The sequence below is a fragment of the Lagenorhynchus albirostris genome, chromosome 7 (genome assembly GCF_949774975.1).
Source record: "Lagenorhynchus albirostris chromosome 7, mLagAlb1.1, whole genome shotgun sequence".
Lineage (NCBI taxonomy): Eukaryota > Metazoa > Chordata > Mammalia > Artiodactyla > Delphinidae > Lagenorhynchus > Lagenorhynchus albirostris.
The window spans coordinates 104,803,808-104,821,194 of record NC_083101.1 but is presented as its reverse complement, the minus strand read 5'-3'; the positions used below and the strand labels follow the sequence as shown (position 1 = coordinate 104,821,194).

At 37.7% G+C, this 17,387-nt stretch overlaps 1 protein-coding gene across 1 annotated transcript in view; it reads left to right on the top strand.

The window, feature by feature from the left end:
• Positions 1-17,387, top strand: part of FBXO16 (F-box protein 16) — a 55,603-nt gene that overhangs the window by 13,806 nt on the left and 24,410 nt on the right. Inside the window, exons 3-5 of the mRNA XM_060153607.1 lie at positions 7,686-7,892; positions 12,421-12,585; positions 16,591-16,823. Of these exons, the coding sequence (XP_060009590.1) occupies positions 7,686-7,892; positions 12,421-12,585; positions 16,591-16,823 (605 nt within the window). The remainder of the gene's footprint in view (positions 1-7,685; positions 7,893-12,420; positions 12,586-16,590; positions 16,824-17,387) is intronic.

Genomic DNA, 17,387 nt, shown 5'->3' with positions numbered 1-17,387 from the left:
CATGCTTTTACCTAACAAGATATGACTATCCTTAGCACAAAGACTTTCACACTCTTCCTCAAAGGAAACACAGTCTCAGTGACTATTGTCCATCATGATCAAAGTCCCCATCTCTGAGCAATGCGTACTCCTCCTCAAATTCCTCTGCAGTCTCACCTGATAGTCTCTTCACTTAAGAGAACTGAAAACACGGCTATGCAAAAACTTGCACTTCTAGGTGAATAGTCTTTTGTACCTTCTGAAGTTTTAACCATGTGAATGTTTTTAATCATGTGAATGTATCACCTATTCAAAATAGTACTAAAATTTTATAAAATAAATTCACTAAAGGGACTTCCCTGGCAGTGCAGCGGTTAAGACTCCGTGCTTCTAATGCAGGGGACATGGGTTCAATCCCTGGTCAGGGAACTAATATCCCACATGCCGCACGGTGTGGGCCAAAAAAAATATATATATATATACATATATATTCTAAAATAAATTCACTAAAAATTAATTTTAAAATACTGCAGTCTAGCTAAGTTTTTCTCATATTCTATTTATGTTTTAAACTAACTTTGCATCTGTTACCAGAAACTTAAAAAAGACATTTATTTAGAATGACTGTATTTGCAGTCATTCCACTTACTACTAGTGGAAATCCCTAAATTAATATAACCAGGGCTAATGTTCTGCCAGTGCTCAGTGGTATGGCTGACCAGCTACCGTCTGTTTTGATTGGTTGTTAGCGTTGCCAGTTGTTAAATATTTTCAGTATCACCCTGGATGAAGTTCAAGGTCTTCAAACTTTTTAACAGGTCCTGTTTATTCTTTTCTTTTACCATAACTAATAGAAACATATATTTGCAAAGATCACTAATTATCTATCTACTGCAATTGGCTGAACTACAGGGGGTAGGCATGGTTCTATCATACTCCTTGTTACACATTCCTTGATGCTATCAGACATTTAATAAATATTTTCTAAGTGATACTCACTGGTTTTTCTCTTTTGCCTAACAACAAACTTATTCCTTAAATTCACTAGATCACATAGTAATCTTTATACCCCCATGAAAGCTACATCAATTAAGTTTCAAGGGGATATTTCCAATTTATTTTATTTTATTTTATTTTGCCTTGCCCTGTGGCATGCGGGATCTTAGGTCCATAACCAGGGATCAAACCCATGCCCCCTGCAATGGAAGTGCAGAGTCTTAACCTCTAGACCGCCAGGGAAGTCCCTCCAATTTACTTTAATTCAGTTTTCTCTCTCCATTTTAGTTTTTAGGGTTTTTGTTTGTGTACTTTACAAACAACATTAAGAGATTGATAACATAAGAAATGCATTTTCCAAAAAAAGAAAGGAGAAATAAGGATGTCGATTTAAACATAACATTACTTGGGATATTCATTGTAGGGACTAAGTATTGGTTTTAAAGGTCCATCTAGTATTAGAAATAAAGTCATTTTTTAAAACAATCTGGATAGTAAGAGGCAAGATTTAATATGAGACCTATTCAATGATAAACAATTCAAAAGTATTTTATATTTAGCCATAGAATGTCATTTTTGTTCATACATTTGCACATGGCAAATGTCTGATGTTCTGTACAGTTACAAACAAAATGATTGAGAGAAACTGAAAAAAAGCTCTTCAACTTTGCTGTTCCATGCTATTACTTAATCCGTTTTCTCTTAAATCTTCTCTGCCCTTCAATCCCTGTTAGAAAAGGCAACTACTTCCCAATGGACAGAAAACACCAGCAGAAGTATTTCAGCTGAAAAGATAGTATTTCAGACTTTTTCTCAGCTTCTGCTATGTTGTTACAAATAATTGTAATGTTATAAAGAATTTGATTAAAGTAGATGGCATCACTTTTAACTTGCTGGAAACAACCATAATCAGAGTTAAAATTCAAAAGAGAAACAGGAAAATATTTTGCAAGTTGCTTGATAAAGATTAATATCTGATGAATGGATAAAGATGATGTGGTGCATATATACAATGGAATACTACTCAGCCATAAGAAAGAGTGAAATAATGCCACTTGCAGCAACTTGGATGCAACTAGAGATCATCATACTAAGTGAAGTAAGTCAGAAAGAGAAAGACAAATACCGTATGATATCACTTATATGTGGAATCTAACATATGGCACAAATGAACCTATCTACAAAACAGAAACAGACTCATAGACATAGAGAACAGACTTGTGGCCAAGGCGGGAGGTGGCAGGTAGAGGGATGGACTAGGAGTTTGGGGTTGGTAGATGCAAACTATTACATTTAGAATGGATAAACCACAAGGTTCTAATGTATAGCACAGGGAACGATATACAGTATCCTGTGATAAGCCATAATGGAAAAGAATATTAAAAAAGAATGTATATATGTCTATAACTGAGTCACTTTGCTGTACAGCAGAGATTGGCACGATACTGTAAATCAACTATACGTCAATAAAAAAATTGAAAAAAGATTAATAGCTGAGATATATAAAGTTACTACAAATCAATAAGAAAAATACAAATACCCCTACAGAATAATGGGCCAATAGAAGAATGAGAAATACACAAAAATATATGTGGCCAATAAACATGGAAACTATGTTCTTTTTACTAAAATTAGAGAAATGCAAATTAAAATAATGAGATTCCCAACCCCTCTCTTGGTCTATGGGGCAAAAATTGAAGAGATAAATAATATCCAGCGTAAGTAAGCATTCATTGGGGAGTAGTAGGATATGCTTAAAACACAATTAGAGGGAATGTAAAATAATAAAGACTTTTTAAAGACAATTTGACAGGATCTATTAGAATTTTAAATGCAGAATCTTTGAACCTATAATTCCACTTCTGTTTATCTGGACTAGAGAAATATAGACATAGGACATGAAAAAACGTGCACAAGAATATTGCAGTGTGTGTAGGCACGTGTGTGTGTGTGTGTGTGTGTGTGTGTGTGTGTTTTGGAAACAACCTAAATGGTGTCAGTAGTATATTGAATAAATAGATCATGGCATATGTGTACGTCTATGAATGACTGGAGAAAATATCATGCTCTGAAGTTCATTGCATATCTGGACGTTTATGGCTATATTTTGTTTTTAAAACTGTTGTGTAGTATTCCATGGGGTGGGTATACTCTAATTTATTTAACTGCTTCCCTATTTTTAAAAATAAATTTATTTATTTAATTATTTATTTTTGGCTGCTTTGGGTCTTCACTGCTGCGCATGGGCTTTCTCTAGTTGTGGTGAGCGGGGGCTACTCTTCGTTGCGGTGCGTGGGCTTCTCATCGCGGTGGCTTCTCTTGTTGCAGAGCACGGGCTCTAGGCGCGCAGGCCTCAGTAGTTGTGGCATGCAGTCTCAGTAGTTATGGATCACAGGCTCTAGAGCGCAGGCTCAGTAGTTGTGGTGCATGGGCTTAGTTGCTCCGCAGCATGTGGGATCTTCCCGGACCAGGGTTCAAACCCATGTCCCCTGCATTGACAGGCAGATTCTTAACCACTGCGCCACCAGAGAAGCCCCTCTATTTTTTTTTTAATTTTATTGACGTATAGTTGATTTACAATGTTGTATTAATCTGCTGTACAGCAAAGTGATTCAGTTATACATACGTATATTTTCTTTTCCATTATGGTTTATCACAGGGTATTGAATATGGTCCCCTGTGCTATACAATAGGACCTTGTTGTTTCAACTGCTTCCCTATTGATGACTGTATGTATACGTAAATGCATAGAATCGCATGAACATCAAACTGTAAACAGTGGTTATTACTGGGGAATGGAGTGAGATTTGATGGGAAGGAATAAAGAGGATTTTCATGTTTAATTCTGCAAGTACCTATCTGAAACTTTTAAAACAATAATGTATTCATGTTTTTATTGTGAAATTAAGTGTTTGATAATAAGATTCAGAAACTCAAGCAGATTGAGATAATATAACCAGTAAGCAAAAAATAACAGGCCTCTGTCTTCATCTTGCCCCTCACTCCCCGGGAACTTTCCTTGCTATTCAGTGTAAGATGAGTGGCACTGACACTCTAGCCACTGTCCTCACTTCCTGAAAGTGCAGCAAGAATCGTGTAACAACTACTCTGAAAATAGGATTTTCACAATTCTATTGTCAAGAAAGCCCTATAAAAAGGCATTAAAAATAATTATAAAATATAATATGATATGATATAAGATAGTATAGCATAATATAATATAGCATAGTGTCATATAACATTAAAAAGGAACTAACTGTGAAGTGAGGTACCTACCAGGATAGGAAAGTGACCCTAGCTGCTCCCCAGTCTCACACATTAGATCCCTGGCTACAATGTTATGGCTCTTTTTTCTTGAGAGGTGATGCAAGAGATGTTGGGATGGCTACACACTACCATATGTAAAATAGGTAAACAACAAGGACCTACTGTATAGCACAGGGAACTATATTCAATATCTTGTAATACCCTATAATGGAAAAAGAATCTGAAAAAGAATCTATCTATATCTATATATAGATATATATGTAAAAAACAATCACTTTGCTATACACCTAAACCATTGTAAATCAACTACGCTTCAGTTAAAAAATTAAAATTAAAAAAAGAGATACTGGGAGATTACCAAATTCCTGTACAGTTAACTCTTCCATGGATTATTTACTCTTTGGATTATTCCTATTCCTAACACCTTTTAAATTCCAAAGGGATTTTCTCCAACTGTTCAGCATTCTTCTGAGTCATCTACCCACCTTCAATTGGTGGGAGTTCAAGGAATGCAAATTAGTTTTCTTTTAGCCTAAATAAACACAATTAGAAAGGAAAATCCCTCAAGGCAAAGAACACCAATCAAAGCCAAATATAAATTATCTTTGTTGTAATCAGGGAAATAAATGAGGAACCAATGTAATGATCTTTTTAATCTCTAGAGGAAAATGTTTTAATGTTTTCTTTTATAGATTTCTTCAGCATTTTACAATCCTAATGTTCTTTTATATTCATTTTAAATCACTTGTTCTTCAATCTGAGCTCATTCTCTTTTTGTGGGCATCCATGAAAGTAATTGAGCTAACCTCAGTCATTCGAAATGTACTTCCCGTCCTTGTCAATGTACAAACCTGGTAATTTTATGCTTTGTAATTTAATTGTTTGCACATCTATTCCTTTTACATTGATTTACCCCACATACTTATTATTTTTAACATCACTGTGATACTTTATAATATTAACTGCCATGACTACGAATCATGCACCATATTAGGAATTTTATACATATTTTATTTAATCCTCATGACAATCCTGCAATTTAGATATAATTATTCTTAATGTGTAAATGAAGAAATTAAGAGGTTGTTAGTGAGACTCAAATGGCCTCATTCCCAAATCCACCATCCATCCGTAATGCCATACTTTCTCTTATCATGCTGATATATTAGTTTGCTGAGCTGATCCACTCTTGTTAGGCATTTGGGGTTATTTCTGATTTCTTGCAGTGCTAATAATATCCCATAAAAATTATTTTGTAAGCATAATCATCCTGGGTCCCCACGTAGCTCAGTTTCTACAGAGCCACATAGCACTGCCCAAAAGTAATTTTAAAAATGAATACCAATATTCATTTGGTCTCTCAAAGAAAAATCACAGGGGATCCAATTCAAAACTCATAACAATACTTCCCACATCTCCTTCCTTCATTCCCCAGTTCTCTCACACTCTATAACTGCTGCAGAGGCAATTACAGTCTGAACCCCTCAAACTCCCTACAAGCCCTGCAGCTCTTCTAGCTCCGTATGCCTCCCCGTTGGCTCTTTATTTTATAGATCAAAGCAGCTTCTTGGGCCTGACCCTTCCCCTGGCCCTGGCCATTCTGGCCCAGCTTCTCTATATTCATTCTAATAACCCAACCCCAAAGGAAAGAAGTCTCATTTTATGGGAGTTGAAAATATGGACTGTGCAGAAACAAACATAGAAGAAATGTGGGAACACTCACACGTGAATATATTTTATTCACGTATTTGTAAGTTAAGGTTTTGGGGTTTTTTTTTTTTCATTTTAGGATTCCCCATCCCCCCAACCCCACCTCCTGCGCATGAATTATAGTCTCCAAAGTGAGATTCATGGGTCACTGAATAGATCTGTAACAGTGAATAGTTTTAATCAAGAAGTATTCCTACTAATTAAAAAGATACATCCTATGATTATAACGAAGTTGACTTGTCATAAGGCTTATAAAAAATACATTTTTACTTTTTATGCCTTTTTAGGTGGTCAGTGTATTTTATGATTACAACTAAAGTTTATTATAAAATTCTGATTATTTTATAATAACTAATAAACCTCTATATGTTAAATGCAATAGTATACAAAATACAAGTAGCCTCAAACTTCCCTGTTTTCTCTTCTCTAACGGCCTAAAGAAGAAGAGAGATTTAGACCCTGGTAATGGCCCCTTCAGCAGCTAGGTGTTCCCCTAAGAGGCTTTCTTTTGGTTTTGGCCAGCCCTCAAGTTCTTACCTTCTGATCAGTCACTGATCTTGGGACTGGTTTGGGGTTATCTCTGAGGAAAATTGTGACGTAACCAAAGCTCTTGTTTGGCATGCCCCACATGGCTTTGGCATCTCCTTCCTATCTCTGGTACTTTTTTCCCAGGTCCCCCTATCACCTTTTCCTTTGCAATCATATCAATCACTTACATGTTAGTAGAACTTTAACCCTGTATATTCCCCTTCTCAGGGATATTTGCTTGCTATCCCTTATCTCCGATTGTGAACACAAAGGTTCGTTTCTCATCCTGGAGTTTTAATCACTAACGAGTTAATAGGGAAACTGTTGGGGGAGAGAGGCTGCCCAAGTGTCTTCTCTTGAGGTTGTACAGACGGTCCCGACTTAGGATGATGCAACTTAGTGAATTTTCGGCTTTATCATGGTGCAAAAAGGATAGACATTCGGCAGAAACCATATTTAAAATTGTAAATTTGAGGGGGGGGTTTCAGGCTAGCTGTGTGCAGTAGGATATTCTTCTATGATGCTGGGCAACCAGCAAGCCACAGTTCCCAGTCAGCCACGCGATCATGAGGATACACAGCGAATACACTCACAACCTTCTGTACCCAGACAACCATTCTGTTTTTCACGTTCAGTCTAGTATTCAATAAATTACATGAGATAGTCAACACTTTATTATAAAGTAGGCTTTGTGTTAGATGATTTTGCCCAACTGTAGGCTCATGGAAGTGTTCTGAGCACGTTTAAGGTAGGCTGGGCTAAGCTAGGATGTTTGGTAGGTTAGGTGTATTAAAAGCATTTTCGACTTATGATATTTTCAACTTATGATGAGTGTATCGGCACGTAACCCCATCAGAAGTTGAGGAAGATCTGTATTTTATAAGTATATATATTCTCAGTTTATGAATACGGCCAGCTCTCAACTTACTGTTTTTATGTAACTCCAAGTTTTGAGGTCAAGTGCACTTCTGTGTCCACACCCCAGTCTTGCATGGGCTCACCCACGCAAACATGAGAAAGGGCAGATAAATGGTAAAACGTGGAATTTACTAGCTAGGGAAAGAAATACATGCTATTCATTAGGAATAAATTACTAAACTCACTTTCTATGCCATTCTTATCTCTTCTTTTTACAATGCATCTCTGGTGTCAGACTAAACCTGGAGCTTTTAAAATTTTCTTTTCCTTTTTTTTTTTTTCCCCAGTTTGACAAATGGACAGACTCTCAAAGGAGAAGAATCCTGACAGGGCTGTTAGAACGCTGCTCCCTGTCACAGCAAAAGTTCTGCTGTCGAAAGCTTCAGGAGAAAATTCCAGCAGAAGCTCTGGATTTTACTACCAAGCTTCCAAGGGTGTTATCTTTGTATATCTTTTCTTTCCTGGATCCCCGAAGCCTTTGTCGTTGTGCACAGGTAAAGACAAAGAAGCGGTGTATGGCATCTTGTAAAGACAAAACGCTGACACTTGAGGAAAAAAAACAGCACGTACACAAAACCAAGAAGTAGATGAGATGCTCAGTATGATTAGTCTGTACAGTTTGAATTAACCCTCATCTCCTTTGTGTCTGACTCTGCATTTAGTGCTCAAGAGTGGGAAAAAGTGTAAGACACTAAGTGTCCACAAAATAGTATTAACTAGCTGGGGAAACAAATACACATGTATGTAATGGTTCATCAGCAGAATAATCTTATATTGCACAGCACAGAACTACAGTAAAATCCCAAACTGTAGAGTGCAGGCCATTCATAAATAGAAAAGCTTAAAATAAGGTGCTCATGCAATAATTACAAAAGGATATGAGACTAAAAGTCTTCAGAGTGGGCAGATGTGCTCCCAGGGGTGAGGTTGGGAAAGGATCTGACCATTATTTTCTTACAAGCAATTCCATGGTGTATTAAAGTATATTATTTAAGATACAAAACTGATAGTCATTTTGTTGATTCTTTTCATAGTCTAGTAAGACCAGAAATTACCTGTTACTTTGCATTCACCTACATGTAACATGGTAACTTTAGTTTTCAAGATTAAGAAAATGAATGCAGTAGGATATATGAATTATTCAATGAATGGTGTTGAGACAATTGGGCAGCTATCTGGAAAAAAATTCTAGAAGGATAAAAGATTGATATGAAATTAAAGGAAACCATTAAAGTACTCAAAGGAGGGAATTCCCTGGTGGTCCAGTGATTAGGACTCTGCACTTTCACTGCCGGGGGCCCAAGTACACAGGGAGAAAAACAAATGGCCAGCAAAGAGCTAATTTCCTTATTTTTTAAAGAACTACTATAAATCTACATTAAGAAAAAAAAAAACAACCCAGCAGAAAAATGAGCAAAGGAAGCGAACAAGTAGTTTACAGAAAGAAAAGCAGATATTTCTAAAATATGTAAAATGTTTAGCCTCATTATCATACCATCTTTCATGACTCAGATGGGTTGAGTCATATTTTTTAATGATACTATTTTATATTGGTGGAGGTGTGGGGAAACAGCACTTTCATATATTGTTGGTAGAAAAATTGATGCAACCATGATGGAGAACAATTTGTAGCATTCAATTTTTAAATAAAGATTCCCTTTGCCCCAGCAGTTCCACTTCTTGGAATTTGTCTGATGGGCATACTTCAACACATGCAAAAATTATGTCTGTGTAAGAATATTGCAACATAGTTTGTAGTAGCAAAATGTTGGAAACAATGGAAGTGTCTGCTAATAGGGGACCGGTTGCAACCATCTCCACAATATATCATCAGTGAAAAAAGCAAAAGTGCAGAGTTGTCCTACCATTTTGGAAAGAAAAAAAAAAAGAGTATATCCATATCTGTTAATATTCTGGAATGACACACAAGAAGCTGGTAACAATGGTTACATCCAGGGAGGGAAATGAGTGGCTAGATGATAGGGATGAGAGAGACTTCTTTTTTACCATGTGCCCCTTGGTATCTTTGAATTTAGTATTAATGTACACATATTACTTATTCCAAAAATGAAACAATTTTTAAAAAAAGCATAGCGGGGGCTTCTCTGGTGGCGCAGTGGTTGAGAGTCCGCCTGCCCATGCAGGGGACATGGGTTCGTGCCCAGGTCCGGGAAGATCCCACATGCCGCGGAGTGGCTGGGCCCGTGAGCCATGGCTGCTGAGCCTGCGCGTACGGAGCCTGTGCTCTGCAACGGGAGAGGCCACAACAGTGAGAGGCCCGTGTACCGCAAAAAAAAAAAAAAAAAAAAAAAAGCATAGCGGGACTTCCCTGGTGGTGCAGTGGTTAAGACTCTGTGCTCCCAATGCAGGGGGCCCAGGTTCGATCCCGGTCAGGCAACTAACTATATCCCACATGCATGCCACAACTAAGGAGCCCACCTGCCGCAACTAAGACCCGGCACAACCAAATAAGAAAATAAATAAATAAATATTTAAAAGGAAAAGAAAAAAAAATCATAGCATTTAAAAAAATACATTTATTTATTTATTTACTTATTTATTTTTGGCTGTGTTGGGTCTTCGTTGCTGCGCCCGGGCTTTCTCTAGTTGCAGCGAGCGGGGGCTACTCTTCGTTGCGGTGCATGGACTTCTCATTGCAGTGGCTTCTCTTTGTTGCAGAGCACTGGCTCTAGGCATGTGGACTTCAGTAGTTGTGGCTTGCAGGCTCTAGAGCGCAGGCTCAGTAGTTGTGGCACACAGACTTTGTTGCTCCGCAGCATGTGGGGTCTTCCCGGACCAGGGCTTGAACCCATGTCCCTTGCATTGGCAGGCAGATTCTTAACAACTGCGCCACCAGGGAAGTCCCCAATATAGCATTTTAAATGCCCAATAATAAGAGAGTATCATACAGTCATATGATGAATTACTATGCAGCTATTAGAAAACATGTTTTGGAAGAACAGAGATGCTTATTATGTGTAAAATGAAGAAAGCATGATTTTAATTTGTATACAGAGTTTCCCAGTTTTGTTTCGTATATGCCTAGGAAACAGATGGCAAGGAAAAGAACTCTACCAAGTTGTTAATAATGGTCATCTCTGATTGATGGGGTTATGGGTATTGTTTTTCTTCAAGCTTCTCAGAATTTTCCAAGTGTTTCACAATGAGAATGTTATCATTCCAGGGAGATGTTATTTTAAATTAACTAATCCTCTCATCTATGTGCACCATATGTCAGTCTTGCAAGATTTCAGCATCGTATTTTATTCCTAGAATTGACTGTGAAGCAGTTGTTCTTCAGCTAGATTTAAAGTAAACAGTAAAGTCATTGCACCAAAATGAGCGTTGAGCTGTTTAAAAATATGGTGGGGGATGCTTTATAGTTTTTTGTTTTGTTTTGTTAACTTTGTCTGTTTTTTTTGGCTGCATTGGGTCTTCATTGCTGTGCGCGGGCTTTCTCTAGTTGCAGTGAGCGGGGTCTACTCTTCATTGCGGTGCGCGGGCTTCCCATTGTGGTGGCTTCTCTTGTTGCAGAGCACAGGCTCTAGGCGCGCAGACTTCAGTAGTTGTGGCACGTGGGCTCAGTAGTTGTGGCGCATGGGCTTCGTTGCTCCTGGCATGTGGGATCTTCCCGGACCAGGGATCAAACCTGTGTCCCCTGCATTGGCAGGAGGATTCTTAACCACTGCGCCACCAGGGAAGTGTCTGTCTTATAGTTTTGAAAGTTCTTACCTACCCTTCTCCTCATTCCTGTTTAGTTTAAAAAACAAAAAACAACGAAAAGAAAACTTTATTTACCCCGGTGGGGGGACCCCCAACTTAAATACCCAGGTCTAAACCAGATCTAAGGTTCCTCTTTTCAGAGGAAAAGAGTGAGAATTGAGCAACTTTTCTCCCCATCCCCTCCTTCCCAAACCTCACCTCTCGATTGAATTGAGTTAACTAACCATACGGAGATTAAGGTCTGTGTAGTTTCATGTCTGGTTGAACAAAGTAGATGTGATTTCTGTTTCTGCCCTCAGGGCTCTATCAGATCCTCTAAGCTTTTTCCTTCTTCCAGCTCCTGAACCTGTCATTACTTCTAATTGTGCCCTCTCCGGCATGCCTCTCTTCTGCACGTCTCATCTTCAGCGCGTAAAACAATCCTAGACATAATAGGACGGAAGGAGGGAGGAAGAGAGGGATAGATAAATGGATGGATGGGTAGCAAGTTCCATTATAGAGTGTTCTGCTTATTTGGGGGGCACTCAAACATTATTCATTATATAGTTAATCTTGAAAAATAGGCCAGTTTTCCAAGGATGAAATTTGAGTTTGAAGGTTAGCTGTCATCTTTGCAACTCTTGATAAGAGACATAGAATGCCTGGTCTCAACTTTATATATAGACTCGACTCTAGTTTCTAACTCAATACCTGGAGTAAATTATTGTAAGTGCTACTACACATAATAGGGTCACCTCCACTATTTGCTGGATGTGTAGGATTGACACTAAAGCTATGGAAATGGAATGTATAGAACAAATACTTAATGCTCTATTGAAACTTAAAGGCTATTTAGGACACTCCAATATAGTATTAGCAATGGTGTTCCCTTTATAAAGTTTATATTTAGTTAAATCATAAGAATGGAGGGAAAAAAAGGAAGCATATCATGAAAAGAATAAGCAATGTGCCAACCGGAGTCTCTGTAACTTTCATATGGAGACCTTCAGGAACCTTTAGGAAGTTCCAAAGTCTATCTGAGCCTCAGTTTCCTCATTTGCAATATGAGAATAATAATTATACTTCCCTCCTTAAGTTGCTATGAGAATGGTTAATAGGTGCTCAATAAACATTAGTTGACTCTGATTCTAAGTCTGAATTAACATTAAAAAAATCCTTCTGCCTGGCTAGGCAGCACTTTAGGCAGTAGGTAACGAAGCTGTGATTTGGTGGAAAGGGACAGCTCAAAACCTAGAGAAAGTGAGCATGTACACTGAATAGTTTTTTGTTTTTTTTTTTAAATTTTTGTTGTTTTTCCAGGTGAGCTGGCATTGGAAGAACTTAACGGAACTGGATCAGCTCTGGATGCTCAAATGTTTACGGTTTAACTGGTACATCAATTTCTCTCCAACTCCCTTTGAGCAGGGTATATGGAAGAAACACTATATTCAAATGGTGAAAGAACTCCATGTTACCAAGCCCAAGGTAAATTTGGGGAAAGAAGCAACAAAATTACAAACATCCACTATGTAGGAATGCTAGAACTAAGACTAAATGATCAATCTGGACGTTGGGGAAGGCAGTTGACTCAAAGGAAATACACTATCGATGTGACTTTAAAATTCTCCTTTTCTGAGAACTTGATGGCGCTTTTCAAGGTATCCGTGTGAGTTGAGAACTGTCACCTGACACTGCCAAACCACAGTTCCACCCAGGTTAGGACTGGGAGCTCCTCGCTCTTCAGATTCCTGGATTTCTGTGTCTCTGGCGCCTATACCACAGAGTTCTGACACTGGGATTCTGGGGGAGTGTGCTGTCCTTATTACCTATGGGTCATCACACTTTACGTAACTGATTCAAATTGTCTATGATTCTACCAGACGAGCTGAAGTTTATTTTTGTATCATTTATAAAGAAGAGTTTTGCAATAAATTAGTAATTAGGGAAGGGCATATGGGCATGTTAAAGTTCTTTTTACCCTAGAAACTAGCAATGTAAAGCATGTACATATAATCCTAAAAAGTAAATAATCTGAGCATAATATTTTTTAGTGGTTTTGCACGCATTATAACCAATGTTTATGTTCATTCTTGGAGTCACCGTTAATTAGGTAACTTATGGGAAATTTTTATGAGCTTTTTCTTTATGGCATGATCTAATATATACTTACGGAGTTATGCAGTTTTGTACAGTAGATGAGTTCCTGAAAAATTATGTGTAAATTAAAATTTTTTAATCATTTTTTAAACCACAGGGGTTTTCTGTAAAAAAGCTGCAGTGAATCCTTTTCAAATTGAAGAATCCGTTTGAGATATGAAGAGTCAGCTCCTGAGCTATTTAGCGTGCTCATTTAGGTTTCGTTCTATTGTTTGCTCGAAGAAGAATCCATCTACATTTAATAGAGTAATAAACTATGCATAATTAATATTGTTATAATCGCAATGATAAAACTAGTCTTTCTGAGTTCAATAATTGGTGTGCTCCATGAAGATTTCTTTAAAAAAGAAATTTTTTTTGTTTGTTTTTTTTTGCAGTACGCGGGCCTCTCACTGTTGTGGCCTCTCCCGTTGCGGAGCACAGGCTCCGGACGCGCAGGCCCAGCGGCCATGGCCCACGGGCCCAGCCGCTCCGCGGCATGCGGGATCCTCCCGGACCGGGGCATGAACCCGCGTCCCCTGCATCAGCAGGGGGACTCCCAACCACTGCGCCACCAGGGAAGCCAAAAAAAGAAATTTTTAAACTGAACTGGTAGACAAGTTATTTTAAAAATTACAATAGCTATGACTTTTTATCAAAACACTTTTCTTTCTTTTTTTTTTAAAAAAAATTTATTTTTACTTTTGCCTGCGTTGGGTCTTCGTTGCTACACGCAGGCTTTCTCTAGTTGCCACGAGCGGGGGCTACTCTTCGTTGCCGTGCATGAACTTCTCATTGCGGTGGCTTCTCGCTGTGGAGCACGGGCTCTAGACATGAAGGCTCAGTAGTTGTGGCTCGCGGACTCTAGAGCGCAGGCTCAGTAGTTGTGACACACAGACTTAGTTGCTCTGCGGCATGTGGGATCTTCCCGGACCAGGGCTCAAACCTGTGTCCCATGCATTGGCAGGCGGATTCTTAACCACTGCGCCACCAGGGAAGTCCCCGTGAGGCTTTTCTTGACTCTCGCTCTCAATTGTAGGCAGGAAATGGCATTCAATGGCTGAAGCATGGGCTGGTCTGAGGCAGAGGAGAGAAAAGTGATTAACCAACTTGTAGAATGAAAAAAGGTTTTGAGTATTATATACAACACTGACTTTAATGCTTCGTCTTCAGCAATAACTCTTTCTCCATAAAATATTTATGCATAACTATATTTTAAAATAATGAATAGTTCTGATGCAAGAAAATTGCCACATCTTTGCTTAGTATTAAATTTCTGTAGGTAGTACTTTTTAATATACCAATTTTAATACCAATTCTACATAAACTCTTTCAGAAAATAGAGGAAGAAGGAACACTGCCCAACTCATAACCTTTATACCAAAACTAGATAAAGACTTTAAAAGAAAACAAAACAAAACCACAGACCAATACCCCTCATGAACACAGACATAAAAATCCTTTAAAAATATTGGCAAATTAAATCCAGTAATATATAAAAAAAGAATAATAAATGATGACCAAGTGGGATGTATCCAAGGAGAATAAATTTGGCATAATATTCAAAAATCAATCCATGTAATTCACATAATAAAAGAGAAAAGATGTATGGTCATTTCAATATATGCAAACAAAAGCATTCAAAATTTTTTCAACATTCACGATTTTAAAAATTCTCAAAAAGACTTTGGGTAAAGGGAATAAGATTTTTGTTTACTTAACAGAAAAGTCATCAGTTTTTCTTTATTACCTATTCTGTTAATGGGTCAAATATTGTGTACTTTTCAGAATTAATGACGCTTATTTATATATAGTTAGTAGCATGCACGCCTAAATTTTCTTCCCTGAAATTGCTTTTTATTATCATGTATTATTTATTCCCAATGGTGTTAAACAAGACCTCTTCCAGCAAAAACAGACAGATTTCATTCAATATGAACTCAGAGAAATGAAATGAACGTCCATTTTATTTACTTTTTTTTATTTCATTTTTTTGTCTGCGTGTCTGTGTGGCTTGGGATTTTAGTTGCCTGACCAGGAATCGAACCCGAGCCCTAGGCAGTGAAAGCACAGAGTCCTAACCACTGGACCACCAGGGAATTCCCTGAATGTCCATTTAAAATGAGATCTGCACAAAATATTGAATACTAAACCAGTAATGAGCCATCAGTTATATAAATGTAAAATGTCTTCTTACTCTATTAATTGCAGTCACTCACTAAATGAGTAAATATTTATTAAATACTGTTATGTGCTAGGTGCTAAGAGTACAATGGTCTTAACCCTGCTTTCTGGAAGCCTAGTCTAGTGGCCCAGGACACAGACAAGGAAATAATTACAACGTTGAATACTAAGTGCTATCTGGTAGTAGAAATATATACAAAGAACAGTTGAAACAAGGATAAGAAATTAACCGACTCTGCTTGGAGAGACTGGGGAATTTTTTAATTTTCACAAACAAGTCAAGCAAACCAATTTACTGAGCAAATCTTCCCTAATCTCTTAAAGAACAAAAATTAAACCTTTAATGGCTTCTCAGCATACCACTACCACTTCCCTTAGGCTACAACCACATAAAAACCTTATGAATTTTATACACAAAAAATAGATTTTCATTTGGGGCAATTAAAGCAGAAGTATTCAGGGCTTCCCTGGTGGCGCAGTGGTTGAGAGTCCTCCTGCCGAGGCAGGGGACACGGGTTAGCCCCGGTCCGGGAAGATCCCACATGCCACGGAGCGACGGGAGAGGCCACAACAGTGAGGACTCGTGTACTGCAAAAAAAAAAAAAAAAGCAGAAGTATTCTTTGCGAATGGCTGAAGTTTTGATAACTGAAAAAATCTATGAAGTCTACCCCTACATAATCGAAATTGTCTCTGTTTTAGGTATACTTAGGGCTGGGGTACTTTTTTTAGAATGTGTATATTTTTATGAATAAATTAACTGCAGTTGTGGAAAACTGTACAATGATATTGTAGGAGAGGGGACAGTTCAGGATAGAGAGGTTCAGTGTGTGGACTTGAAGCAGGATAGTCCTGGATTCAAATTCTGACCCTGGGTCAATACTTACTAGTAGTAGTGAGCAAATTAATTAGTTTATCCTATTTCAGTTTCCTGTTCTGTAAAATGGGAGTCGTTACAATTACCTTTTAGAGTTATTGTGAAGGTTAAATAAAGTAACGCATGAACACTTCTGAGACAGTGCCTGGCACATAGCAAGTAGTCCTGGGTTGGTGGCTGCTATAATCATCATCACCATTATCATTGCCATCACGGTGATGATGATGTTCTTTGTTTTACTTCTGTTATTATTATAGTATTTTGGGAACAGAAATAATTAATTTTCTTCTTCTAGACACCTCCAAAAGATGGGTTTGTGATCGCTGATGTTCAACCAGTTACAAGCAGTTCTCCAGAGGAAAAGCCATCCCCTTCATCAGCTTTCCGGTCCTCTTCCTCTTTGAGAAAGAAGAACCACCCAGGGGGGAAAGAACTCCCACCCTGGCGATCCTCTGACAAACATCCAACTGATATCATTCGCTTCAATTACCTGGACAACTGTGACCCCATTGAGCAAAGTTGGCAAGGGTGAGAGTCATGCCCTTCTCCACTTCTTTTGCTTTTAGAAACAATCTACTGACACTTCAGTCTATGAAAAGATGAAAACAGAACTTACTGTGAAATACAAATGCTTTTCACTATGTAGAAGCAAAAAGTAATTGAAAAGTAAATGAACCATTATTGGTAAATTTGTCCGGTTCTTTAGGATTTGTTTGCATTTTGTAGCTGTAATGCTTTCCTTACAGCTTCTTTTAATATTTTAATACCTCAAGTTCCAATCCAGTACCATAAGGTTCGTTCTATTCTTTTCTTTTTCCTTTTCCACAGTTGTATCTCCCTTCCATGACAGAGGAATATACAAATATGTACATCTCCATATACATATCTCTATATATATACATATATGATTTTGATTATATATTATATGTACATATATAATTTTATATAAAATGTATTATATATAGTACATACACAGAGTATATATTTACTTAACAAATTCTGAAAGTAATTTCAGAATTGCTAACTCATATCATTATCGAAACAAATCTAACTAGAATTCAATATTTGTTTCTGGTTCTTTTTGCCTTTAGC